General features: G+C 43.1%; 1 protein-coding gene across 1 annotated transcript in view; it reads left to right on the forward strand.

Annotated features, from left to right (window-relative positions):
• The window catches only part of ARMC2 (armadillo repeat containing 2), a 349,446-nt gene that overhangs the window by 40,162 nt on the left and 282,299 nt on the right, over positions 1-26,985 (forward strand). Inside the window, exons 3-4 of the mRNA XM_053710618.1 lie at positions 13,854-13,926; positions 20,557-20,728. Of these exons, the coding sequence (XP_053566593.1) occupies positions 13,854-13,926; positions 20,557-20,728 (245 nt within the window). The remainder of the gene's footprint in view (positions 1-13,853; positions 13,927-20,556; positions 20,729-26,985) is intronic.

Here is a 26,985-nt window from a genome sequence, read left to right on the forward strand (position 1 = left end):
ACTCTCACTCACAGACACATATATACATATAAATACATATACCTACACAAATGCTCACTTACTAACACAAACACACGCATTCACTCTCACACTCAGAGACACAAATATACCTACACAAACGCTCACTTACCCACTCTTAACACACACACACACTCACTCTGTTAATGTATTTAGAATGGTTTCACACTCCACTAATATGTAAATGTTTACAAAACTCAGAACAATCTTGTAATTAGAAGATGTTTTATGGCTCTTAAAACTTGAAGTAATATCAAGCAGGCACATTACAGTAAGACCATCAAGGCTATGTAGGTATTCAGGCAACAAGTAAGGGTAAATCAGTTAGTGTTAATTAGGCTGGAGCAATCAGGCCTTTATATGGCTATTCAGGCATAGACAAGATCATGATGCAAAAGTAGATCTAGAGGTAGTAAGGGGTCATAAACAGACATCATCAGAACATAATCACACTACAAGAACAAACAGGCTGACTCAATACATGCGGCAAGAACAGTATGTGAAAGCAACTTCCAAAGATTTAAAGCCCATGCTTAACAACAGCTGGGTTAAATTGTGAAATCGCTACACAAGGCAAAGTCCCGGAATGAAATGCAGATTCAGAGAAAGTAAATCTGGAAAACACGTGATGTTTTCTTTCCAGAATGGTAAATGTTAGTGATATTTTTACTCTGTGCCTGTATTAAGTCAGGGCTTGACAAATCCACAGAGACAGAAAGTCATGGCTTCTGGTATTGTACTTCTAATCTACACACATTTGCATACTACTGTGTATACTATTTCTCTTGTAAGGTGTATCCAGTCCACGGATCATCCATTACTTGTGGGATATTCTCCTTCCCAACAGGAAGTTGCAAGAGGACACCCACAGCAGAGCTGTTATATAGCTCCTCCCCTAACTGCCATATCCAGTCATTCTCTTGCAACTCTCAACAAGCATGGAGGTAGTAAGAGAGAGTGGTGAAATATAGTTAGTTTTTTTTCTTCAATCAAAAGTTTGTTATTTTTAAATGGTACCGGAGTTGTACTATTTTATCCCAGGCAGTAAATAGAAGAAGACTCTGCCTGTGTTTTCTATGATCTTTTTTTTTTTAAATATCTTTATTTTTGTGTGCCACATATAGGAGAATGATACATCACATATTCAGTAAACAATAGACATTACAGAGTTTCAAAAAAGGGTGAGAATCGAGAACATAAAGTGGTCTAGCCTTTACTATCACTTATCAAAAGTCCAGAGATTGTCCATGAGAAATATACCCCCACTGAAGAGTATTGACTGGACCTGTGAAACTTGAATCAATCCCCCCATAAGGCACTTTTTAACAAACATATAGTACAATACAGCTAATACAATACAATACAATTCCTGTAACTTAGCCAACTTACCCCAGTTTGGATGCTCCACCTCTACTCCCTACATTCATAGCCTCCTTTTTAGTCCCATTTCCACTCTCCTCTGAGATTTGCCTCTAATATATAATCTGTGTTCTTGAACGGTGCTATAACCATCTTACACAGTGGGATTGGGAGTGTGTGAAGGAAGGGTTCCCATTTTGTGATAAATGACTTCACTCTCTTTACGATATCACCCAGCCCATCTGCCTGTTCAATAAACATTTGATTTAACATTGTCTGCTTCAATTGTGACACAGTAGGTGGGTCATGTTTCAACCAGTTTTGGAATATCAGGCGCCTTGCTACCAACACTATATTGGACATGATTAATCTGGAAGTTCTCGGTATATCCCCAAGATCTAGTAGTATGATGTTTCTAAATGTAAGTTCCCTAGTATGTAGGCTTATGCACCTATTTGCCCAGTAAGTTGTCATTTTCCAAAATTTAACTAGCTTGGGGCAGTTCCATGTCATATGTTTGATGTCTGCCTCTTCTTTCCCGCACTTTGGGCATTTATTGTCCCTGTTTGTTTTCCATTTCTGGTATTTCTTGGGCGTTATGTAACTATCATGTAAGAGTTTAAAGTGTGACTCCCTCACTTCCGACGAAAGAGTGGCTCGCTTGACTCTAAGTATGCTCTGTTCTATCTCCCTATCGGAAACTTCCTCATCCAGCAAGGATCTCCAGATCTCAGCTATTCTATTCAAGCATAATGTGCATGTTGCTTTGTTCAAGGTTCGGTAGAGTGGGGATATGGATGTGTTGCCCTGTTCTGCTAGTTGTATAATGTGCACAATCTGCGACTGATCTGTTCCCTTGTTCTCCCTACGCAGTGCTATGTGGTAGTGCCTGGCCTGCAGATAAGCATAGTGGTGTGTTCTTGGAAGCCCGAATAGCTGCCTCAGTTCCTCAAATGATTGCATGTGTTCCCCCCCTATCTGTAGGGTCTGGCCCACCGTGCGTAATCCAAGCCTTCTCCAGTGGCTGAAGGCTTCTGATGTTAGACCCGCCGGGAATTCGGGGTCCCCCCCCCCCCATGGTAAGTAAGATATTACTCTTATTTCCCCCCCCCCAGGTGTTTGCAGGTCAGTCTCCAGGCTCTCGCTGGGTGGTTCAGTAAGTCAATGTCCATCAGGTATTTAGTCGCTTGCGAGTGTGTCATATGTGGTATCATTTCTAATGTCCAAGGTTTTATCAGTGTGTTTTCTAGTTTAATGTTTGTGAATGTACCTTGCCCTGTCATCCAATCTATGACAAATTTGCACTGGGCCGCCCAATTGTAAAATTCAAAATTGGGCAGCGCCAGTCCCCCCATTTCGCTTGTTGCTGTGAGTTTCGAGTAGCTGACCCTATGCTTTTTATTGTTCCAGACAAACTGAAGGACCGTCTGAGTCACTTCTCGTAAATCTGTCTTTTTGAGCAGAAAGGGTAAAGTCTGAAAGAAATAAAGTAACTTTGGAAAGTAGACCATTTTTATGAGGCCCACTCTGCCCGAGGTAGACAAGGGGAGCGGAGACCATGTTTTAAGCAGATTTTTCAACTGTCCTAGTAAGGGGCCGTAATTTATTGAATACCACTTTCGTGGGTCTGTATTGAGATTTATACCTAGATATTTAAAGTTCCCTTCCACTACTTTAAAATCAAACTGTGGAATTTGTCTATCTCCTTTGGATAACAACCAAACTAGTTCAGTTTTGTCTGTGTTAATCGTGTAACCTGAGATCTTACCAAAGTCTGTCACTAACTTCATTAGTCGGGGAATGTTACTGCGTGGGTTTTGTAAAAATAAAACCATATCGTCTGCAAATAACGAGATGTGTGAACGCGTCTCACCTATCTGCATTCCCTCTAATTGTTCCCTGATTGCCCACGCTAGGGGTTCAATCGCAATGTCAAAGAGGAGGGGAGACAGGGGGCAAACCTGTCTCGTACCCCTGTGTAACATAAAGGGCTGTGTGGCCATCCCGTTTACAAGAATCGATGCCTGGGGGATCCTATATAGATTGGACACTGCTTTTACAAATGAACCTTCTATTCCCATCTTCCCCAGAGTATAAAAGAGATGATCCCACAGAACCTTATCGAAGGCTTTTTCAGCATCGATTAGTAGTAGGGCTGCTTCTTTGTGGCTTTCTCTCTTCCCTTTTTCCCGTGAGATCTGCCAATAGTACTGAATGACTGTTTGGACTCTCCTAATGTTAAGGACTGAGGATCTCCCCTTGACAAAGCCTGTCTGGTCGCTGTGGATGAGCGATGGCAAGACTCTTGCCAATCTATTGGCAAGGACTTTTGTCAAGATCTTGTAGTCCTGGTTTAACAGGGAGATAGGGCGGTAAGACTGTGTGAGAAGGGGGTCACGTCCTTCTTTTGGTATGATACTAATGTGTGCTTCTGCAAACCTAACAGAGGGGACCACTGTGTCCTCCATCAATCCATTAAACAACTTCGCCAGAGCCTCTGCTATGTCTGGTCCCATAATTTTGTAGAACTCCGCCGGTAGTCCATCAGGGCCCGGGGATTTCTCTAGCTTTAAATCTTTGATTGTGGACACTATTTCCTCTGGGGTGATGGGGGAGTTGATTTCTCCAAGTTTGTTCTGTTCTAGCTTTGGTAGCTGGATATGAGTCCAAAAACTGTCCCTATCCGAGTCATGTATGTGCTGCGCGGAATAAAGATCTTTATAGAAACTAGTGAAGGCCTCCTGGATGTTAGTCTCTTTGTTAAGTATCACGTCTCCCCGTCTTATTGCTAAAACTGAGCTCCGTTTCTTAGTTAGTTTAGTGACTCTGGCTAATAACTTCCCAGTTTTATTTCCAAATCTATAGTATCTGGCTTGCGTTTTGGCGTGGGCCTTATTGGATTGTTGTATTATGTAGTTGTCTCTAAGTGTTTTGGCCTCTTTGTATTTATGGAAGTTTACGGTATTGGGGTTTCTGAAGTATTTGTTTCTCGCATTTAATAGGCGTGTCAGAAGCTGTTCTGTTTTTTGTTTGCTTTGTCTTCTAATGGATGTGGCGTAGGCCGAGATAGTCCCTCTCAATACAGCCTTGGCCGCCTCCCAAAATAGGAGGGGGTCTTCAACATGAGCCCTATTAAGATTCACATAGGTGTGCCATTCCCCCAGAATATGTCTATAAAAGTTTGGATCCCTATATAGATAAGATGGGAAGACCCATTTGTTGGTTTTACGGGCAGAGCTTTCTACGTGGACTTTTAGTGTTATAGGAGCGTGGTCCGAGATTGTTATAGGGTCTATGGCTGCTTCCACCACTCTCGGGCATAAGCTTGAGGAAATTAAGAAATAATCTAGTCTTGAAAGGGTATCTTTTGATATGGACATGCATGTGTATTCCCTGTTTTCCGGGTATTTGGCTCTCCACACATCTTGCAAGTTCAATGACCTCGCTAGTGTGCGTATCATCAGTGATTCCTTTTTGGAGTTCAATACTCTTTTGGACGAGGGGGTGTTTTTGTCAGGGTTAGCAAATCTATCAGCAGGGACCTGTGGGGCAATATTAAAGTCCCCTCCAATAATAAGAGGAGAAGTGGTAAAGTTCATGATTTCTGTGTGCAATGTCCTCAAGAATAGTTGTTTTTGGGTCTGTGATCCATAGATTCCGACCAGTGTAAAAGTCAGCCCACCAACTTCTAGCTGTATCATAATGTACCTTCCTTCCTGATCTGTTCGTGTTTTGCAAATGGTGTATTGTAGATTTTTCCTAAATAGTATTGCCACTCCCCTAGCTCTCCTCTGCTCATATGGTGTGTAGATAACCTCCCCCACCCAGCTCTGTTTCAATTTTTGATGTTCTAGCTGCGAGAGGTGTGTCTCTTCCAGGATGGCAATGTCACTTTTTCTGGAGTGTAGATAACGTAGTATTGATTTACGCTTCTGCGGGGAGGTGATGCCTCCTACGTTCCAACTCACTACAGATAAATGACTATTCAGCATAGTGTCGTTTTTTATGTGTTTGAAGTGTTAATGTGTATGATGTTGTAGAGTGCTGGGTTGTGATAGCATTGAAATACCTTGGAAGTCTCGTGGGTTTTATGGGCGTGCTTTGTCGGCTACAACTAACTTCTCCCTTCGCTGGGCCTTCGGGAGAGAGGTGGGCATCCTGTTGGCTGGATGAAAAAACATTTAGTAAACAATGAAAATAACAAATATGAACAAACATCATAACTTAATCAGATAAACAAACTAATCTTTTTTCTTCTCTACACCTTGCTGGTGTTTATATTATGGTTGTTTTTTTTGTGTATAGTACGCCCCCCCCTAAGAACTAGATTTCGTGGCTAAAGTTCTATAAAGCTGCAGTACTAAGAGAACCAGGCTGCAGTGTATTGCTTCCTTTTTCCCCCTTCGGGCAGTGTCTGGCTAAAGGATGGACCTTTACTAAGTGATAGCAGCTAGGGAACATTCCCCCCAGCTAAAGAGTAAAGTTGCCCCCCAGGTTTTTGAGGTGCTTGTATCAATAGGGTGCTAACTCTTGTTTTTCCATGATCTGTTTCGGAGTATCTCTTTAAAGGGGGGGTTAACTAGATTGCTTTTAGGTGCCTGTCCCCCAACCTATGCTTAATGGAGCCTTTTACCTCGTGAGTAATATAAAGACAGACCTCCCCACAGATACAGCTAGTGTAATCTGACCTAGAGTATTTGTTTAGAGCGTCAGGTCAGCTAAAGCATGTTCCAGTAAATGTTTCAAGCATAACAGTAGCAGAGTCTATTAACGTTTCACAAATACAAACCCAATCTAAGCAAGATTTAATATACAACACTTGGACCTTTGAGGGTTTATTCCCTTCCCAGCTAAAGCATGTTCCAGTAAATGTTTCAAGCATAACAGTAGCAGAGTCTATTAACGTTTCACAAATACAAACCCAATCTAAGCAAGATTTAATATACAACACTTGGACCTTTGAGGGTTTATTCCCTTCCTTATCCCACAGCATGCGGGAGAGAACAAATGTCCCGAGTTCTGTAATTGTATCCTAGGACTGAACTTCTCTCCTTCAGGTGTCTCTGGCTGTGAGTTCTTGCTCCTGCCTCAGATATTTCTGGAGGTGCCTGGGATCATCAAAGAATTTAACTCCTTGTTGGGTCTGGAGTCTGAGTTTCGCTGGGAACAACAACGAGAAGGGACGGCCAGCCTCCATAAATGATTTGCAATATGGTGAGAATTCCCTTCTTCTCCTGGAGATTTCCGCAGAATAATCTTGGAAGATCAGGATTTTTTTCCCTTCAAAGGTTAAGGGAGAGTTCTGGCGGTATGCTCTAAGAAGTAGGATCTTATCTTTAAAGTTGAGGTATCGGATCATTACTTGGCGGGGCCCTCTCGTGTTTTTCTGATCCTGATTGATGTTACCCACTCTATGGGCTCTTTCTACAACACACGGTATGTCCTCGGGTTTCAATTGTAGCAGAGTAGGTAAGGTTCGTTCAGCAAATTCAATTAAATCTGTACTGGGCACCGATTCTGGCAAGCCAACAATGCGCAGATTGTTGCGCCATGAGTGGTTTTCCAGGTCTCGACCTTGTCAAGTAATGTTTTGTTTTGGGCTTCCAGTGCAGCTATCTTTGTAGAGCTTTCTCTTTGTAGGATTTCTCCATCACCTACCCTCTGCTCAACATGTTGTAGTCTGGAAGAGAAGGTCTTAAAGTCAGATGACAATGAGTCCATCCCCGTCTGTAACTGCTCTATTTTGGGGAGGAACAGAGCAGAGATCTGGGCAACAATGGGGTGGGTATCTGTCAGGGTCTCCTCTGCAAGATCTGTAGCCATGCTTTCTTTTTCTGCAGCGTGTACTTCCACTGCAGCCTTGGTTTTCCTTTCTTGGTTCTTTTGTCTATTTGACATGGTGCAGGTGGTTTTAACAAAAGTAGAGTAGTATTTCTGCATACACTTTTCAGAGAATATGTCTCCACTTCCAGTAAACAAAAACAAGAACAAAAGGAGAGATTGAGGTCTTGTATTCTTGATGGTATGTACAGATAGTCACGTTCTCATGAGTTAATCATTGGAGCATTTATCTAGCGAGTATATGTTTGCAGTTTGTAAGGGGGCTCCACGTACTGTGTAGTTACTTTTTCATGTTTGGTTCTCAATTAGCATCTCCCCTCTCTGCAGAGGTCTCAGACAGTGTCCGCATTTCTTAGCCAGCCTTTAGTGGAGCTGTATGCCTGGAGATATTCCGGGAAGGGTATCAGCACCTTACTTAATGTTTGCAAAGACTTTGTTTATTGATCGTTGTAGCAGTCTGTGCATTGAAAGTCACGTGTGGCTGCGTAGTGTCTTTTCAGTCAAATAAAACTAATAATGATGTCTAAGGGTTCTCTTCATGTGCCCCACAGCAATTGTTACTGGGTTGTAAATCAGTACTTGTATGGCCCTTCTGTTACTAGTGTTCGAGACGTTACACAGGATTAATGAAAATCAAGATGGCGGCCGCAGCTCCACCATGCGACTCACCAACTGCGGTTCTCCCTGTGTGCTGCCGACTCCTACCTTCGAGTACTTTAACCCTTCAGACCGGCTACACCAGGGGTGACCTCTCTCCTTCTTCTCTCCGCTATGCGGTATATTAGCCTCTCTGTTCGCCGTTTCTGTTGTCCGGCTTCTGGGTGAATTATTTCTTTTTCCTTCCGGTGAGGGAGCGGGTCTAATTTGCTCCTAATGCATCGAGTCCGGGCAGGTATAGAGGGTTTCCCTGCCAAGGTTTTGCAGCTTTTTGGCCAGGTTAATGTGGAAAGGCTTGGACTGTGAGCTGAGAAATTACGGAGCTCACCAGTCTTGCGTCTTCCCTCAGCGGCCGCCCACCGGAAGTCCGTTTTCTATGATCTTAGCAGGTTGTAACTAAGATCCATTGCTGTTCTCACATATGTCTGAGGAGAGAGGTAACTTCAGCGGGAGAATGGCGTGCAGGTTATCCTGCTATGAGGTATGTGCAGTTACAATTTTTTCTAGAGATGTAAATGCTAGAAAATGCTGCTGATACCGGTTTAATGTAAGGTAAGCCTGGATACAGTGATTTAATAGCGACTGGTATCATGCTTACTCTCAGAGGTAATACTCTTATAAAATTGCAATATAAAACGTTTGCTGTCATGTTTAAGCGTTTTTATATATGTTTTGGTGATAAAACTTTATTGGTGCCTAGTTTTTCCACATGGCTGGCTTACATTTTGCCTAGAAACTGTTTCCTGAGGCTTTCCACTGTTGTAGCATGAGTGGGAGGGGCCTATTTTAGCGCTTTTTTGCGCAGTTAAAATTACAGACTGAGACATCCAGCTTCCCTCAGGAGTCCCCTGTATGCTATAGGACATCTCTAAAGGGCTCAAAGGCTTTCCAAAGTCGTTTATTGGGGAAGGTAGGGCCACAGCAGAGCTGTGGCAGTTTGTTGTGACTGTTAAAAAAACGTCTATCGTTTTTTTGATCCGTTTTTTGAACTAAGGGGATAATCATCCATTTGCAAGTGGGTGCAATGCTCTGTTAGCTTATTACATACACTGTAAAAATTTCATTTGATTTACTGCCTTTTTTCACTGTTTTTCAAATTCTGACAAAATTTGTTTCTCTTAAAGGCACAGTACCGTTTTTTATATTTGCTTGTTAACTTGATTTAAAGTGTTTTCCAAGCTTGCTAGTCTCATTGCTAGTCTGTACAAACATAGAGGAAACTCCTTGTTCATTATGTTTAAAAGCCATGGTGGAACCCCCTCTTAAAATGTGTACCAAATGTACTGATTTCACTTTAAGCAATAAAGATCATATTCTGTCTTTAAAAAATTTATCACCAGAGGAATCTGACGAGGGGGAAGCTAACTCTCCCCACGTGTCAGATCCTTTGACTCCCGCTCAAGGGACTCACGCTCAAATGGCGCCAAGTACATCTAGGGCGCCCATAGCGTTTACTTTACAAGACATGGCGGCAGTCATGGATAATACACTGTCAGCGGTATTGGCCAGACTACCTGAATTTAGAGGAAAGCGAGATAGCTCTGGGGTTAGACGAAATACAGAGCATACTGACGCTTTAAGAACCATGTCTGATACTGCCTCACAATATGCAAAAGCTGGGGAAGGAGAGCTTCAGACTGTGGGTGATGTTTCTGACTCAGGGAAGATGATGCAACCTGATTCTGATATTTCTACATTTAAATTTAAGCTTGAACACCTCCGCGTGTTGCTCAGGGAGGTTTTAGCTGCTCTGAATGACTATGATACAATTGCAGTGCCAGAAAAATTGTGTAGACTGGATAAATACTATGCAGTGCCGGTGTGTACTGATGTTTTTCCAATACCTAAAAGGTTTACAGAAATTATTAATAAGGAATGGGATAGACCAGGTGTGCCGTTCTCTCCTATTTTTAGAAAAATGTTTCCAATATACGCCACTACACGGGACTTATGGCAGACAGTCCCTAAGGTGGAGGGAGCAGTTTCTACTCTAGCAAAGCGTACTACTATCCCTGTCGAGGACAGTTGTGCTTTTTTAGATCCAATGGATAAAAAATTAGAGGGTTACCTTAAGAAAATGTTTATTCAACAAGGTTTTATCCTACAGCCCCTTGCATGCATTGCTCCTGTCACTGCTGCTGCGGCGTTCTTTTTTGAGTCTCTGGAAGAGGCTTTACAGGTAGCGACTCCATTGGATGACATACTTGACAAGCTTAGAGCACTTAGGCTAGCCAATTCTTTTGTTTCTGATGCCATTGTTCATTTGACTAAACTAACAGCTAAGAATTCTGGTTTTGCTATCCAGGCGCGCAGAGCGCTATGGCTTAAATCATGGTCAGCTGACGTTACTTCAAAGTCTAAGCTGCTTAACATTCCCTTCAAGGGGCAGACACTATTCGGGCCTGGTTTGAAGGAGATTATTGCTGATATCACTGGAGGAAAAGGTCATGCCCTTCCTCAGGACAGGTCCAAATCAAGGGCCAAACAGTCTAATTTTCGTGCCTTTCGAAACTTCAAGGCAGGTGCGGTATCAACTTCCTCTAATGGAAAACAAGAGGGAACTTTTGCTCAGTCCAAGACAGTCTGGAGACCTAACCAGACCTGGAACAAAGGTAAGCAGGCCAAAAAGCTTGCTGCTGCCTCTAAGACAGCATGAAGGAACGGCCCCCTATCCGGTAACGGATCTAGTAGGGGGCAGACTTTCACTCTTCACCCAGGCGTAAGCAAGAGATGTCCAGGATCCCTGGGCGTTGGAAATTATATCTCAGGGATATCTTCTGGACTTCAAAGCTTCCCCCCCAAAAGGGAGATTTCACCTTTCACAATTATCTGCAAACCAGATGAAGAGAGAGGCATTCTTACATTGTGTACAAGACCTCCTAGTTATGGGAGTGATCCATCCAGTTCCAATGGAGGAACAGGGACAGGGATTTTACTCATATCTGTTTGTGGTTCCCAAAAAAGAGGGAACCTTCAGACCAATTTTGGATCTAAAGATCTTAAACAAATTCCTCAGAGTTCCATCATTCAAGATGGAAACTATTCGTACCATCCTACCTATGATCCAGGAGGGTCAATATATGACTACAGTGGATTTAAAGGATGCTTATCTTCACATTCCGATACAAAAAGATCATCATCTGTTTCTCAGGTTTGCCTTTCTAGACAGGAATTACCAGTTTGTAGCTCTTCCCTTTGGATTAGCTACAGCCCCAAGAATTTTTACGAAGGTTCTGGGGTCGCTTCTGGCGGTCCTAAGGCCGCGGGGCATAGCAGTGGCCCCTTATTTAGACGACATCCTGATACAGGCGTCAAACTTCCAAATTGCCAAGTCTCATACGGACATAGTACTGGCATTTCTGAGGTCGCATGGGTGGAAAGTGAACGAGGAAAAGAGTTCTCTATCCCCACTTACAAGAGTTTCCTTCCTAGGGACTCTGATAGATTCTGTGGAAATGAAAATTTACCTGACGGAGTCCAGGTTATCAAAGCTTCTAAATTCCTGCCGTGTTCTTCATTCCATTCCGCGCCCTTCGGTGGCTCAGTGCATGGAAGTAATCGGCTTAATGGTAGCGGCAATGGACATAGTGCCGTTTGCACGCCTACATCTCAGACCGCTGCAACTATGCATGCTCAGTCAGTGGAATGGGGATTACACAGATTTGTCCCCTCTACTAAATCTGGATCAAGAGACCAGGGATTCTCTTCTCTGGTGGCTGTCTCGGGTCCATCTGTCCAAAGGTATGACCTTTCGCAGGCCAGATTGGACAATTGTAACGACAGATGCCAGCCTTCTAGGTTGGGGTGCAGTCTGGAACTCCCTGAAGGCTCAGGGATCGTGGACTCAGGAGGAGACACTCCTTCCAATAAATATTCTCGAACTGAGAGCGATATTCAATGCTCTTCAGGCTTGGCCTCAGCAACTCTGAGGTTCATCAGATTTCAGTCGGACAACATCACGACTGTGGCTTACATCAACCATCAAGGGGGAACAAGGAGTTCCCTAGCGATGTTAGAAGTCTCAAAGATAATTCGCTGGGCAGAGATTCACTCTTGCCACCTATCAGCTATCCATATCCCAGGTGTAGAGAACTGGGAGGCGGATTTTCTAAGTCGTCAGACTTTTTTCATCCGGGGGAGTGGGAACTCCATCCGGAGGTGTTTGCTCAATTGATTCATCATTGGGGCAGACCAGAACTGGATCTCATGGCGTCTTGCCAGAACGCCAAGCTTCCTTGTTACGGATCCAGGTCCAGGGATCCCGAGGCGACGCTGATAGATGCTCTGGCCTATGTGTTTCCACCGTTTCCTCTGCTCCCTCGACTGATTGCCAAAATCAAGCAGGAGAGAGCATCAGTGATATTGATAGCGCCTGCGTGGCCACGCAGGACCTGGTATGCAGATCTAGTGGAGATGTCATCCTTTCCACCTTGGACTCTGCCGTTAAGACAAGACCTTCTACTACAAGGTCCTTTCAATCATCCAAATCTAATTTCTCTGAGACTGACTGCCTGGAGATTGAATGCTTGATTTTATCAAAGCGTGGCTTCTCCGAGTCAGTCATTGATACCTTAATACAGGCACGAAAGCCTGTCACCAGGAAAATTTACCATAAAATATGGCGTAAATATCTTTATTGGTGTGAATCCAAAGGTTACTCATGGAGTAAGGTCAGGATTCCCAGGATATTATCCTTTCTCCAAGAAGGTTTGGAAAAAGGATTGTCAGCTAGTTCCTTAATGGGACAGATTTCTGCACTGTCTATTCTTTTGCACAAGCGTCTGGCAGATGTTCCAGATGTTCAGGCATTTTGTCAGGCTTTAGTTAGAATCAAGCCTGTGTTTAAACCTGTTGCTCCGCCATGGAGCTTAAATCCGGTTCTTAAGGTTCTTCAAGGAGTTCCGTTTGAACCTCTTCATTCCATAGATATCAAACTTTTATCTTGGAAAGTTCTTTTCTTGATAGCTATTTCCTCGGCTCGTAGAGTCTCCGAGTTATCTGCTTTACAATGTGATTCTCCTTATCTGATCTTCCATACGGATAAGGTAGTCCTGCATACCAAACCTGGGTTTTTACCTAAGGTGGTATCTAACAAGAATATCAATCAGGAGATTGTTGTTCCATCCTTGTGTCCTAATCCTTTTTCAAAGAAGGAACGTCTATTACACAATCTGGACGTGGTTCGTGCTTTAAAGTTTTACTTACAAGCCACTAAAGAATTTTGTCAAACATCTGCTTTGTTTGTTGTCTACTCTGGACAGAGGAGAGGTCAAAAGGCTTCGGCAACCTCTTTCTTTTTGGCTAAGAAGCATAATCCGCTTAGCCTATGAGACTGCTGGCCAGCAGCCTCCTGAAAGGATTACAGCTCATTCTACTAGAGATGTGGCTTCCACTTGGGCCTTTAAAAATGAGGCTTCTGTTGAACAGATTTGCAAGGCGGCGACTTGGTCTTCGCTTCATACTTTTTTCAAAATTTTACAAATTTGATACTTTTGCTTCTTCGGAGGCTATTTTTGGGAGAAAGGTTTTACAGGCAGTGGTACCTGCCTTGTCCGTCCCTTCATCCGTGTACTTTAGCTTTGGTATATGGATGATCCGTGGACTGGATACACCTTACAAGAGAAAACATAATTTATGCTTACCTGATAAATTTATTTCTCTTGTGGTGTATCCAGTCCACGGCCCACCCTGTCATTTTAAGGCAGGTAATTTTTAAATTTAAACTACAGTCACCACTGCACCCTATAGTTTCTCCTTTCTCTGCTTTTTTTCGGTCGAATGACTGGATATGGCAGTTAGGGGAGGAGCTATATAACAGCTCTGCTGTGGGTGTCCTCTTGCAACTTCCTGTTTGGAATGAGAATATCCCACAAGTAATGGATGATCCATGGACTGGATACACCACAAGAGAAATAAATTTATCAGGTAAGCATAAATTATGTTTTTTTTTTTAATATTTAATATTTTTTTCCCCCCAGTCTGGATGCTTGTAACTTTGAATATTGTGACTCAAGACCTGTTTCTGGGACACGCCTGCGTCCTCTGTCTAATGTAAGTAACTTGTTTGCACCATCATAGATGTTTGTCACTTGGGGCAGCTTTGACTCTCAACACTTTTTGCTCCAAGTCAAAATGTATGTGCTTGGTTTACAAGTAGGCAGGAGCATTACAGGGAAAGTCTAGTCAAAATGAAACTTTCATGATTAAGATTTTTTTTGCAATTTTAAACAACTTTCTAATTTACTTTTATTATCAAATGTGCTTTGTTCTCTTGATATTCTTTGTTGAAAGATTAACCTAGGTGGGCTCATATGCTAATTTCTAAGCTCTTGAAGGCCACCTGAAGCATATCTAATTATCGGGCCCATAAAAAGTAATGAAGCTCTGTGGGATGCAGAATCTCAGAGGGGATATTAAAGTTAACAGACAAGCACCTGACACTGATATAAATTCTCAGTTTGCAGCAAATACAAATTAAAATGAAATGTTTTCACTGCAATTTCATTTGCTTGTGCCTCTAGTTTAGTAAATGTTAATTTTCTGTCAGTTAAACAAGTGTATTTACCTGTATACATCTGGCAGCATAAATTAGTGAGACCTGCTGGTGTTAAATGCTTAGAGCATATCATGAGAATTGTGAGAGAGATTCAGACAGAACCTGGAAGCTCCCCTGTTCCTCCTACGTTCTGAAACTTTGAGTTTTATTTTACATAGAACAAATAAAAAGTGCAATGTAATTTGTAAAGGATACACAGAAATATTAAAAGTATGATCCTAATTTCCTTCTATTGGCAGTAAGAGTCCACAAGAACATTCATAACCTATGGGAAATACTCGACCTGGCCACCAGGAAGAGGCATAGATACCCCAAACAAAGCCATAAATATCCCTCCCACTTCCCCTACCCTCATAGTAGTTATTTGCCTCGTATAATGAAGGTAGGCAGAGAGTGGTGCTCTGTAACAGAAGAATAAAACATGGAATGGCTTTCACTGAGAGCCGGGGATCATATATCCATGTAAATCTCAATGGAGTATTGGTATATATCATTCTGGTTGATGCTGGGTTTCCCATGCTTTCTTCCAGTCCTAACCTAAATCCCCTGTCTGATAAAGTTGGCTAAATTATAGACTTATCATGGGTAAGTTATCCCCTCTCTCATGGTAACTTGTCTAATAGAGAGGTGGTGTGAAGTTGTGTCAGTACTAGGTATATTATGCACATTCAGGCCCCTTTGGGTCAGGTGGTAACCTGGCATAAGCAGACCGGTGTACCGGGTATCCAGCCAACTGTCAGTGTGTTTGAGGCTGAGAGGAGAGCACCTAAGGAGCGATGTTATACAGGACATGGACAAGCATTTCAATCTATAGCACGCAAGGGTGTTCGTGATGCGGCTGCACTAGAACTTGATGCCGGGCTCTGGTTGTTTAATACATAGTCATGCAGGCTTGCCCCACCATTGGGTGAGCGATTATCACTACCACAAACCGCAGGCCTTTTGCGAATGCAGGCCGTAGCAGTGGGTAGAGATGCAGATTCCACAGTTGGAGCATTTTCGCTCCATTTTTGCTTCAGATCCACTGCGCACCAGACCTGTGGGAGAGCGGCAGCAACGCGGCTTGGCTGAGGTGGTAAGACTCCCTAAACAGGACTTAAAGGGGGACAGTTTATTGGTTCATTAGGAACCAGGGTACCCCGCTGTTAGGTTCACCGGTGTTGTTCAACACCAAGACATTATGGATGACTCTATATTAATTTTAGAGTCTGGGAAGATGAATGTTGTGCTAAATTAATACTGCCCTCCAGCACAGTTATTCAATTGTTGCCTTAACCTATTTCCTGACGTGCACTGTGTCGGAGGCCACAACTGACAGCTATGGGCAACCTTCTGATGATGAACCCTTAGCTCTGAAGGAGAACTTCCTTTCTCTGACTCTTCTGAAGGAGAGTCGGAAGAGGACTCTAAGGAGGATACTATTAGATTCAAGGTGGAGCAGCTCAGGCTCCTTCTTAAGAGGGTTCTTTTTTCCCTGGGGGTCCTGTCAGCTAAACCTTCGGAAGAGGACCAGGTTCAGAGACTTGAATCAGTATTTAGACCTAGGGCTCCTGAGGTATTTCCTGTACCCTCGGTTATTGCGGAGATTATCACCAAAGAATAAGAGAAACCAGGAATTCCTTTTACCCCGTTCGGCAGCTTTTAAGAGATTCCCTGTTTCCGCTTCCTACGTGGAGGCATGGAATAATGGTGCCATATCCACTCTGGCTAAGTGCACTACTATTCCACTTGAGGATAGCATTTCATTCAAGGATTCTCTAGACAGAAGGCTCGGGGGATACCTAAGAAGGGTGTTCCTTCATTCGGGCACCCTGTTTCAACCGGTTGTTGGAATAGCCGCAGTCAGGGGGGCTGCCAAGTTCTGGTGCAAATCTTTAGCAGATTTGATTACTGTTGAAACTCCTCTCGAGGAGACCAAGGAGCATATTCAATCCCTAAGGCTGGCAAATGCCTTCATCAGGGATGTCATTCTTCAAATTATCTGCATTAATGCCAAAAACTTAAGCTTTGCAGTTCTGGCCAGGCGGGTCTTGTGGCTCAGGTCATGGTCGGCAGATACCGTGTACAAGTCAAGACTGTTATCTTTGCCCTTCAAGGGCAAGTTCCTGTTCGGTCCGGCCTGACTCCATTATAGCCACAGTTACAGGTGGAAAGGGAGCTTTCCTACTGCAAGACAAGAAATCTAAGCCCAAGGGTCATACGGATGGACATTTACATTCCTTTTATCTGAACGGAAGCCAGAGGAACCCTTAAATGCCTAAGACATTCCCCCAGGGCTACCTGGATACCCACACAGGGGTGGAACAAGAACAAACAGCCTAAGAAGGCTTCCCAGGGCAACAGGTCAGCATGATGGGATCGTCTCAGATCTAGGACCAGGTCGTTTGGGGGGCAGACTATCTCTATTTTAGGGAGAATGGGCTCAGTCCATCCAGGATCCTTGGGTTCTGGACATTGTTTTCCAGGGATACAGAAAAAGGTTTCAGTCCAGTCCCCCAAGGGACCGTTTCCTTCTGTCAAGAGTTTTATGAAAAACAGTAAAGAGGGTGGCAGTACTCCACCTTATGGATGACCTCCTATCCATGGGCATGGTGGATCCAGTTCCCCCATCACAAAGGGGAATAGGGTTCTACTCCAACCTCTTTGTGGTCCCCAAGAAGGAGTGCACATTCCGCCCTATTCTGGACTTCAAGGGCCTCAACAGGTTAGTAAGAGTTCCCACTTTCAAGATGGAAACAATAAGATCAATCCTCCCCCTGGTTCAATATTGTCAGTTCATGACTACAATTGACCGGAAGTACTTTCATATTCCAGTACACAGGGATCATTTTTCTAGGCGAGCACTACCAGTTTGTTGTGCTTCCATTTAGACTGGCTACGGAACCCTGAGTGTTCACCAAGGTACTGGGAGCTCTGCTAGCTGCGTTTCGTCTGCACGGTATTGCAGTCGCTCCTTTATCTGGACAACATTCTGGTTCAGGCCCCATCTTTCCAGTGACTCAGGACCACAGGGGGTCGGCCAGTTCGATTAAGGGTCAGATCTCTGCCCTTTTTGTTTAGTTTCTCAAGAAATTGGCTAGTTTGCCGGATGTTTGAGTTGTTCAAGCCTTGGCCAGAATTAGACCTGTTTTCAAACCTGTTGCTTTTCTAAACTTGGTTCTTCAGAGAGCTCTGTTTGAGCCTTTGCATGCTGTTAATATAAAGTTGCTCATTTGGAAAGGGGTTTTCTTACTAACTATTTCCTCTGCTCACAGATTGTCAGAACTTTCATCTTTACTGTGTGATCCTCCGTATCTGGTGATCAGGTAAAGGCTGCGTTGATGTCTCAACTAAGTTTTCTACCCAAAGTAGTCAATACTCGCAACATCAACCAGGAGACTGTGGTTCCTAACTTTGTCCCAATCTGTCATCCTCCAAGGAGAGATTGCTGCATAATTTGGATGTGGTCAGAGCATTGAAGTTCTACCTTCAAGCTTCTAAGGAATTTTGTCAGTCATCTTCCTTATTCATCCTGTATACTGGTAAGTGCTAGTGTTAGAAGGCCTCAGCTGTCACTTTTTCCTATTGGTTGCGAAGTCTGATTCACATTGCCTACAGCGAAGCTGGTCAAGAACACCTTTCAAGAATCACAGCACATTCTACTCATGATGTGTCTACTTCTTGGGCCTTCAAGAATGAGGCCTCAGGTGAACAGATTTGCAAGGCTGCAACTTGGTCTTCATTGCACACTTTCCCAAAGTTTTATAGATTTTATGTGTTTGCCTCAGCGGAGGCATCTTTTGGGCGAAGGGTTTTACAAGTGGTGGTGCCTAGTAATTATGACTGCCTTCACTACTTTTCCCTCCCGAACATTCGGGAACTCCACAGCTTGGCTATTGGTTTCCCATAGGTTATGAATGTTCTTGTGTAAAATGTATGCTTACCTGATAAATGAATTTGCTTCTTGGCAGTAAGAATCCACGACCCCGCCCTGATACTAAATGTGTGGTGGCGGCGGCAGTCATTTGCAACTCTGTACCCCTTGTATCTCTCTTTACTTTTCCTTATCCTCGGCTTAAACTACTCAGAGGGTAGGGGAAGTGGGATAGATATTTATGACTTTGTTTGGGGTGTCCTTGCCTCCTCCTAGTGGCCAGGTAAAGTATTTCCCATAGGTTATGAATGTTCTTGTGCGCTCCCACTGCCAAGAAGAAAATTAATTTATCAGGTAAGCATACATTTTATTTTTTAAGGTTATACAGAATCTATTAGAATCTGTAAAATCACAATCCTACACCGCTGTATACAGAATCTAAATGTATTAAAATACAAAACAGAAAGTGAAAAATTTAAATGAAATAAACCTTAAAGGACATAATGTGAAGTATAAAGTAATATATACTACAAAACACAAAGTGTAAAGGAAAAAACGAATTCTCATGACATGCAGTGCTAGCCTATATTTCACTTGGCTTGTCTCTCATTCACATCCAGAAATGAGGGGACAGCCCTTAGAGAAGTATAGAAAAATCTGCCTGTCTAGAATCTTGAGAGGGATCTCCCAGTGCTGGAGGATCATTTTAGATAATCTCATCTGAGGTGAGAGCTTTAGATTGTCAAACTTGAATATAATGCATAATGACATCTATTGATTAGAGAACATGCATGGGGTCATCTGTTGGTTAGAAATTTATTTTTCCCATGCTCTTCTCCTATCTTCTTCACTGCCTGCTGCACAGTGACAACAACTAGTGTCCTTTCATTCTCATACCTTATACAGGGTAATATTATTTTGAGAGTTTTGTTGCATGTTTTTTGTGGTTTACAAAATATATAGTGCTATTAGCTTATTAAGCTCTTCACAAAAATACTAATTATACACCCACTTTGCAATTCTAAAAAGCTTTTCTTGAATATTACATTTGATATGGCAAATTATAACATTTGTTTAAAACAATCGTAGAATATTTTGCCAGCTTTCAAATTCACTATTTGAGAGATTTGAAACCCAAATAAATTCTGTGATTCAGACAGCATACAAATTTTAAAAATTTCCCACTTTGCTTCTATTATCAAATGATATTCTGTGTTGAAGAGGTACATCTGAGGTTGTTGTTTCTCTTGTTCAGAGAAGAATTGCCTGGTATTTCGGCACTGGACTGTCATTGGGCAGGGTCAGACTGATATGCTACAGGATATTTTTTCTCTGTGGAAAGGCATAGTGTTCTAAAAGAGAGTGTGCACCCTGAGTTGCAATGGAAATGAACAGGCATGGAAGGTATTCTAGCTTTTATTCTATCTCGGGAGTGCAGCTCTCTTTTTTCTGATATTTATGCAAATTACTTTTGGGTCTCTCTAAGAGTAATGGGGGAAACCAGATGTGGACTCCTTGCACACATGCCCTTAGAGAGATACAGCTGCACCTCACTGACGAGGCCCACAGAAGGCTGAAATGATCGTCTGGGGTTGTTGCTTCTCTTGTTCAGAGTGGAATTGCCTGGTATTTCGGCGCTGGACTGTCATTGGGCAGGGTCAGACTGATATGCTATAGGATATTTTTTCTCTGTGAAAAGGCATAGTGTGCTAAAAGAGTGTGCACCCTGAGTTGCGATGGAAATGAACAGGCATGGAAGTTATTCTAGCTTTTGTTCTATCTCAGGAGTGTGGCTCTCATATTTAAGAGGTACATAGGTAGACATATAGAGCACTACATGGCAGGAAATAGTTCTGCCATCTAGTGCTCTTGCACATTCTTGTGAAACTGCCATATAGTGCTACAGACATGTGCACATTCCTGACCTTATGCCCCTACTTTTCAACAAAAAGTACCAAAAAATGAAGAACGTTTGATAAAAGAAGTAAATTAGAGATATGTTAATATTATTTTAATTATTAAATAGTGCTTGTCCCATGCTCCCATTGTGACCAAAAAGCAAATTCTGTAACCTGCAAATGCTGAAAATGAAATCGCTGCTGTAGGTCATTTCTAGCCTTTTGAAAACCTTGGTTACAGATTTTGTTTTTGGTCTCTCTAGGGAAAATGGGGCAGCACAATTTTTATTCAGAATCAAGAGGTGCTTATAGTCTCTCTTTAAAGAACTTGCATGTTTTGAAAGAGACTATGCAAAATATTTATGTGTTTACAGAAACCAAAGCTTCCACTCCTTCCTCCAGAAGATACAGAGAGTGCGCCAAGAACACCTCACCCCCCTCTACATCCGATGCTGGCTAAGAGAAGCAGTATAGGCAGACGACGTTTGTTAGAACCTTTATCCCAAGGAACCCTGGTTTCTGATTGTGGGAATCAACCAGAAGAAGGTGAGACTTTTTTCTAGACATGTGCATTCGGTTTTGCATTCGTGACGAAACAGGGATATTGTTTTCTTCAAAACAAATATCCAAAGATTTGTTACATTTACTTTCGTTTAATGTAAACAAATGTAAATGCTCTAAGAATATTCAGTATTTATTTAGTTTAAACCAATCTAATACTGAATAGTGCAGCCGAACCAAATGTTTCACATCTGCACATGTCTACTTTTTACTTACCCAACATTGTTTATACATGAATATTATATGTCAGCAATTAAACACTACATTGCAAAAGGTCTGCAAGCAAGAAAACTGTTTGATAGGCATTTAAACTGTCATTTTTATTGGCAAAATTGTCTGTACCCTTTTAACCCCTTAACGACGCAAGTCGTACAGGGTACGTCGCACACAACCTGGTCTTAAAAGACCAGCGACGTACCCTGTATGACATTAGGGGTTTAAAGCGGCCTGCTCGCTTCCAGCCGCTTTCCGGTTATTACAGTGATGCCTCGATATCGAGGCATCCTGCAATAACACCCCTTGGCCATCTGATGCAGAGAGAGCCACTCTGTGGCCCTCTCTGCACTGGACATCGGTGGCCGGTATCGTTGGTGGGTGGGAGCCAACTTGGGTGGCGGGTGGGCGGCCATCGATGGGCTGGGTAATGTGGAGGGGGGCGGGATCGGAGCCAATGGGGCACGCACGGGAGGCGGGCGGGTGGGAACCGCTACACTACAGAAAATATATTTCTCTTGTAAGATGTATCGAGTCCACGGATTCATCCATACTTGTGGGATATTCTCCTTCCCTACAGGAAGTGGCAAAGAGAGCACCCACAGCAGAGCTGTCTATATAGCTCCTACCTTAGCTCCACCCCCAGTCATTCTCTTTGCCTACTCTAAGTACTAGGAAGGGCAGAGTGAGTGTGGTGACAAAAATGTTAGTTTTTTATTTCTCAAGCAAAAGTTTGTTATTTTAAATGGTAACGGTGTGTACTATTTACTCTCTGTCAGAAAAGGATGAAGATTTCTGCAAGGAGGATGATGATCTTAGCACTTTGTAACTAAGATCCACTGCTGTTCTCACAAGGGCTGAAGAGTACAGGAAAACTTCAGTTGGGGGAACGGTTTGCAGGCTAAACTGCATTGAGGTATGTTCTGTCTATATTTTTCTAGACAGACTGTGTTAATTCTAGAAAAGGCTGGCAATATCCCCATGAGGGAAGGGTAAGCTGTATTCAGACACTTGGTTAGGAATCTCAGTTTGCATGAAGGGCTCATTAGTTACTGGTGACACTGATAGGAAAAAATGTTTTTGTTTATTCAGATAAAGATGCAAATATAACGTTTCTCTTGTAAGGTGTATCCAGTCCACGGATCATCCATTACTTGTGGGATATTCTCATTCCCAACAGGAAGTTGCAAGAGGACACCCACAGCAGAGCTGTAATATAGCTCCTCCCCTAACTGTCATAGCCAGTCATTCTCTTGCAACTCTCAACAAGCAAGGACGTTGTAGGAGAGAGTGGTTAAATATAGATGGATAAATACTTTGCAGTGCCGGTGTGTACTAATGTTTTTCCAAATACCTAAAAGGTTTACAGAAATTATTAATAAGGAATGGGATAGACCAGGTGTGCCGTTCTCTTCCCCTCCTATTTTTAGAAAAATGTTTCCAATAGACGCCACCACATGGGACTTATGGCAGACAGTCCCTAAGGTGGAGGGAGCAGTTTCTACTCTAGTAAAGCGTACTACTATCCCTGTCGAGGACAGTTGTGCTTTTTTTTTTAGATCCAATGGATAAAAAATTAGAGGTTACCTTAAGAAAATATTTATTCAACAAGGTTTTATCCTACAGCCCCTTGCGTGCATTGCCCCTGTCACTGCTGCTGCGGCGTACTGGTTTGAGTCTCTGGAAGAGGCTTTACAGGTAGCGACTCCATTGGATGACATACTTGGCAAACTTAGAGCACTTAAGCTAGCCAATTCTTTTATTCTGATGCCATTGTTCATTTGACTAAACTAACGGCTAAGAATTCTGGTTTTGCTATACAGGCGCGCAGAGCGCTATGGCTTAGATCATGGTCAGCTGACGTGACTTCAAAATCTAAGCTGCTTAACATTCCCTTCAAGGGGCAGACCCTATTCGGGCCTGGTTGAAGGAGATTATTGCTGATATCACTGGAGGAAAAGGTCATGCCCTTCCTCAGGACAGGTCCAAATCTAGGGCCAAACAGTCTAATTTTAGTGCCTTTCAAAACTTCAAGGCAGGTGCGGCATCAACTTCCTCTAATAATAAACAAGAGGGAACTTTTGCTCAATCCAAGACGGTCTGGAGACCAAACTTGACATGGAAAAAAGGTAAGCAGGTAAAAAAGCCTGCTGCTGCCTCTAAGACAGCATGAAGGGACGCCCCCCTATACGGGAACGGATCTAGTAGGGGGCAGACTTTCACTCTTTGCCCAGGCGTGGGCAAGAGATGTTCAGGATCCCTGGGCATTGGAAATTATATCCCAGGGATATCTTCTGGACTTCAAAGCTTCCCCCCCAAAAGGGAGATTTCACCTTTCACAATTATCTGCACACCAGATAAAGAGAGAGGCATTCTTACACTGTGTACGAGTCCTCCTAGTTATGGGAGTGATCCATCCAGTTCCAAAGGAGGAACAGGGGCAGGGTTTTTACTCAAATCTGTTTGTGGTTCCCAAAAAAGAGGGAACCTTCAGACCAATTTTGGATCTAAAGATCTTAAACAAATTCCTCAAAGTTCCGTCGTTCAAGATGGAAACTATTCGTACCATCCTACCACTGATCCAGGAGGGTCAATATATGACTACAGTGGATCTAAAGGATGCTTATCTTCACATTCTGATACACAAAGATCATCATCGGTTTATCAGGTTTGCCTTTTAAGACAGGCATTACCAGTTGTAGCTCTTCCCTTGGGATTAGCTACAACCCCAAGAATCTTTACAAAGTTCTAGGGTCACTTACGGCGGTCCTAAGGCCGCGGGGCATAGCAGTAGCCCCTTATTTAGACAACATCCTGATACAGGCGTCAAACTTCCAAAATGCCAAGTCTCATACGGACGTAGTAATGGCATTTCTGTGGTCGCATGGGTGGAAAGTGAACCAGGAAAAGGGTTCTCTATCCCCACTCACAAGAGTTTCCTTTCTAGGGACTCTGATAGATTCTGTAGAAATGAAAATTCACCTGACTGAGTCCAGGTTATCAAAGCTTCTAAATTCCTGCCGGGTTCTTCATTCCATTCCGCGCCCTTCGGTGGTTCAGTGTATGGAAGTAATCGGCTTAATGGTAGCGGCAATGGACATAGTGCCGTTTGCACGCTTACATCTCAGACCGCTGCAACTATGCATGCTCAGTCAGTGGAGCGGGGATTACACAGATTTGTCCTTTCAACTGAATCTGGACCAAGAGACCAGGGATTCTCTTCTCTGGTGGCTATTTCGGGTCCATCTGTCCAAAGGTATGACCTTTCGCAGGCCAGATTGGACAATTGTTACGACAGATGCCAGCCTTCTAGGTTGGGGTGCAGTCTGGAACTCCCTGAAGGCTCAGGGATCGTGGACCCAGGAGGAGTCTCTCCTTCCATTTAAATATTCTGGAACTAAGAGCGATATTCAAGGCTCTTCAGGCTTGGCCTCAGTTAGCAACTCTGTGGTACATCAGATTTCAGTCGGACAACATCACGACTGTAGCTTACATCAACCATCAAGGGGGAACGAGAAGTTCCCTAGAGATGTTAGAAGTTTAAAAAATAATTCGCTGGGCAGAGATTCACTCTTTCCACCTATCAGCTATCCATATCCCAGGTGTAGAGCACTGGGAGGCGGATTTTCTAAGTCGTCAGACTTTTCATCCGGGAGAGTGGGAACTCCATCCGGAGGCATTTGCACAACTGATTCATCGTTGGGGCAAACCAGAACTGGATCTCATGGCATCTCGCCAGAACGCCAAGCTTCCGTGTTACGGATCCAGGTCCAGGGATCCCAAGGCGACACTGATAGATGCTCTAGCAGCGCCCTGGTCTTTCAACCTGGCTTATGTGTTTCCACCGTTTCCTCTGCTCCCTCGACTGATTGCCAAGATCAAGCAGGAGAGAGCATCGGTGATTCTGATAGCACCTGCGTGGCCACGCAGGACCTGGTATGCAGATCTAGTGGACATGTCATCCTTTCCACCATGGTCTCTGCCTCTGAAACAGGACCTTCTACTTCAGGGTTCTTTCAACCATCCAAATCTAATTTCTCTGAGGCTGACTGCCTGGAGATTGAACGCTTGATTTTATCAAAGCGTGGCTTCTCCGAGTCAGTTATTGATACCTTAAGACAGGCACGAAAGCCTGTCACCAGGAAAATTTACCATAAGGTATGGCGTAGATATCTTTATTGGTGTGAATCCAAGGGTTACTCATGGAGTAAGGTCAGGATTGCTAGGATATTATCTTTTCTCCAAGAAGGTTTGGAAAAAGGATTGTCAGCTAGTTAAGCGTCTGGCAGATGTTCCAGACGTTCAGGCATTTTGTCAGTCTTTAGTTAGAATCAAGCCTGTGTTTAAACCTGTTGCTCCACCATGGAGCTTAAACTTGGTTCTTAAGGTTCTTCAAGGAGTTCCGTTTGAACATCTTCATTCCATAGATATCAAGCTTTTATCTTGGAAAGTTCTTTTTTTGGTAGCTATTTCCTCGGCTCGTAGAGTCTCTGAGCTATCTGCCTTACAATGTGATTCTCCTTATCTGATTTTTCATACGGATAAGGTAGTCCTGCGTACCAAACCTGGGTTCTTACCTAAGGTGGTATCTAACAAGAATATCAATCAAGAGATTGTTGTTCCATCCTTGTGTTACACAATTTGGACGTGGTCCGTGCTTTAAAGTTTTACTTACAAGCTACTAAAGATTTTTGTCAAACATCTGCTTTGTTTGTTGTCTACTCTGGACAGAGGAGAGGTCAAAAGGCTTCGGCAACCTCTTTTTCTTTTTGACTAAGAAGCTTAATCCGCTTAGCCTATGAGACTGCTGGACAGCAACCTCCTGAAAGGATTACAGCTCATTCCACTAGAGCTGTGGCTTCCACTTGGGCCTTTAAAAATGAGGCTTCTTTTGATCAGATTTGCAAGGCAACGACTTGGTCTTCGCTTCATATTTTTTCAAAATTTTACAAATTTGATACTTTTGCTTCTTCGGAGGCTATATTTGGGAGAAAGGTTTTACGGGCAGTGGTTCCTTCCATTTAAGTTCCTGCCTTGTCCCTCCCTTCATCCGTGTACTTTAGCTTTGGTATTGGTATCCCACAAGTAATGGATGATCCGTGGACTGGATACACCTTACAAGAGAAAACACAATTTATGCTTACCTGATAAATTTATTTCTCTTGTGGTGTATCCAGTCCACGGCCCGCCCTGTCATTTTAAGGCAGGTAATTTTTAAATTTAAACTACAGTAACCACTGCACCCTATGGTTCCTCCTTTCTCGGCTTGTTTTCGGTCGAATGACTGGCTATGACAGTTAGGGGAGGAGCTATATTACAGCTCTGCTGTGGGTGTCCTCTTGCAACTTCCTGTTGGGAATGAGAATATCCCACAAGTAATGGATGATCCGTGGACTGGATACACCACAAGAGAAATAAATTTATCAGGTAAGCATAAATTGTGTTTTTTTGAAGGGACTTTAAGGGGTCATGGTGGCTTGTTTTAGGGTTTTTTTTAACCCACATGGTTAGTTAAGAAACACTCTGGTGTGTTTCTGATAGGCCTCAAAACATCGAGTGAGGTGGGAGGGGCCTATTTTCGCGCCTCAGTTGCACAGTTTCTTTTCCTCAGAGACATCTAACTGCTTCTCCAGAGGTTCCTGCTGTGTTTGAGGGCTGTAAAATAAGTTTTTTCCCCACAAATCGTTCCTAAAGGGCAGGTAGGCGCCACAGCAGAGCTGTGGCAATGTGCTGAAAGTCTTTTTTACCGGTTTGGACGTTTTTTCAATCCGGTTTTTCCATTAAGGGGTTAATTGTTTATTTGCATAGCTGTGCAAAGTTACTAAGGCTTTATGATACTACTGTAAAAAGTTTGTTGAGTTTACTGCTTTTGTACACTGTTTTGCAGAATTTGTGCAGCTTTTTTTCTCTTAAAGGCACAGTACCATTTTATTTCTAAGTGTTATTTGCTTTGATTACAGTGTTTTCCAAGCTTGCTTGTTACATTACTAGCCTGTTTAACATGTCTGACACAAAGAAAAATCCTTGTT

Source organism: Bombina bombina, chromosome 4 (genome assembly GCF_027579735.1).
Source record: "Bombina bombina isolate aBomBom1 chromosome 4, aBomBom1.pri, whole genome shotgun sequence".
Classification (NCBI taxonomy): domain Eukaryota; kingdom Metazoa; phylum Chordata; class Amphibia; order Anura; family Bombinatoridae; genus Bombina; species Bombina bombina.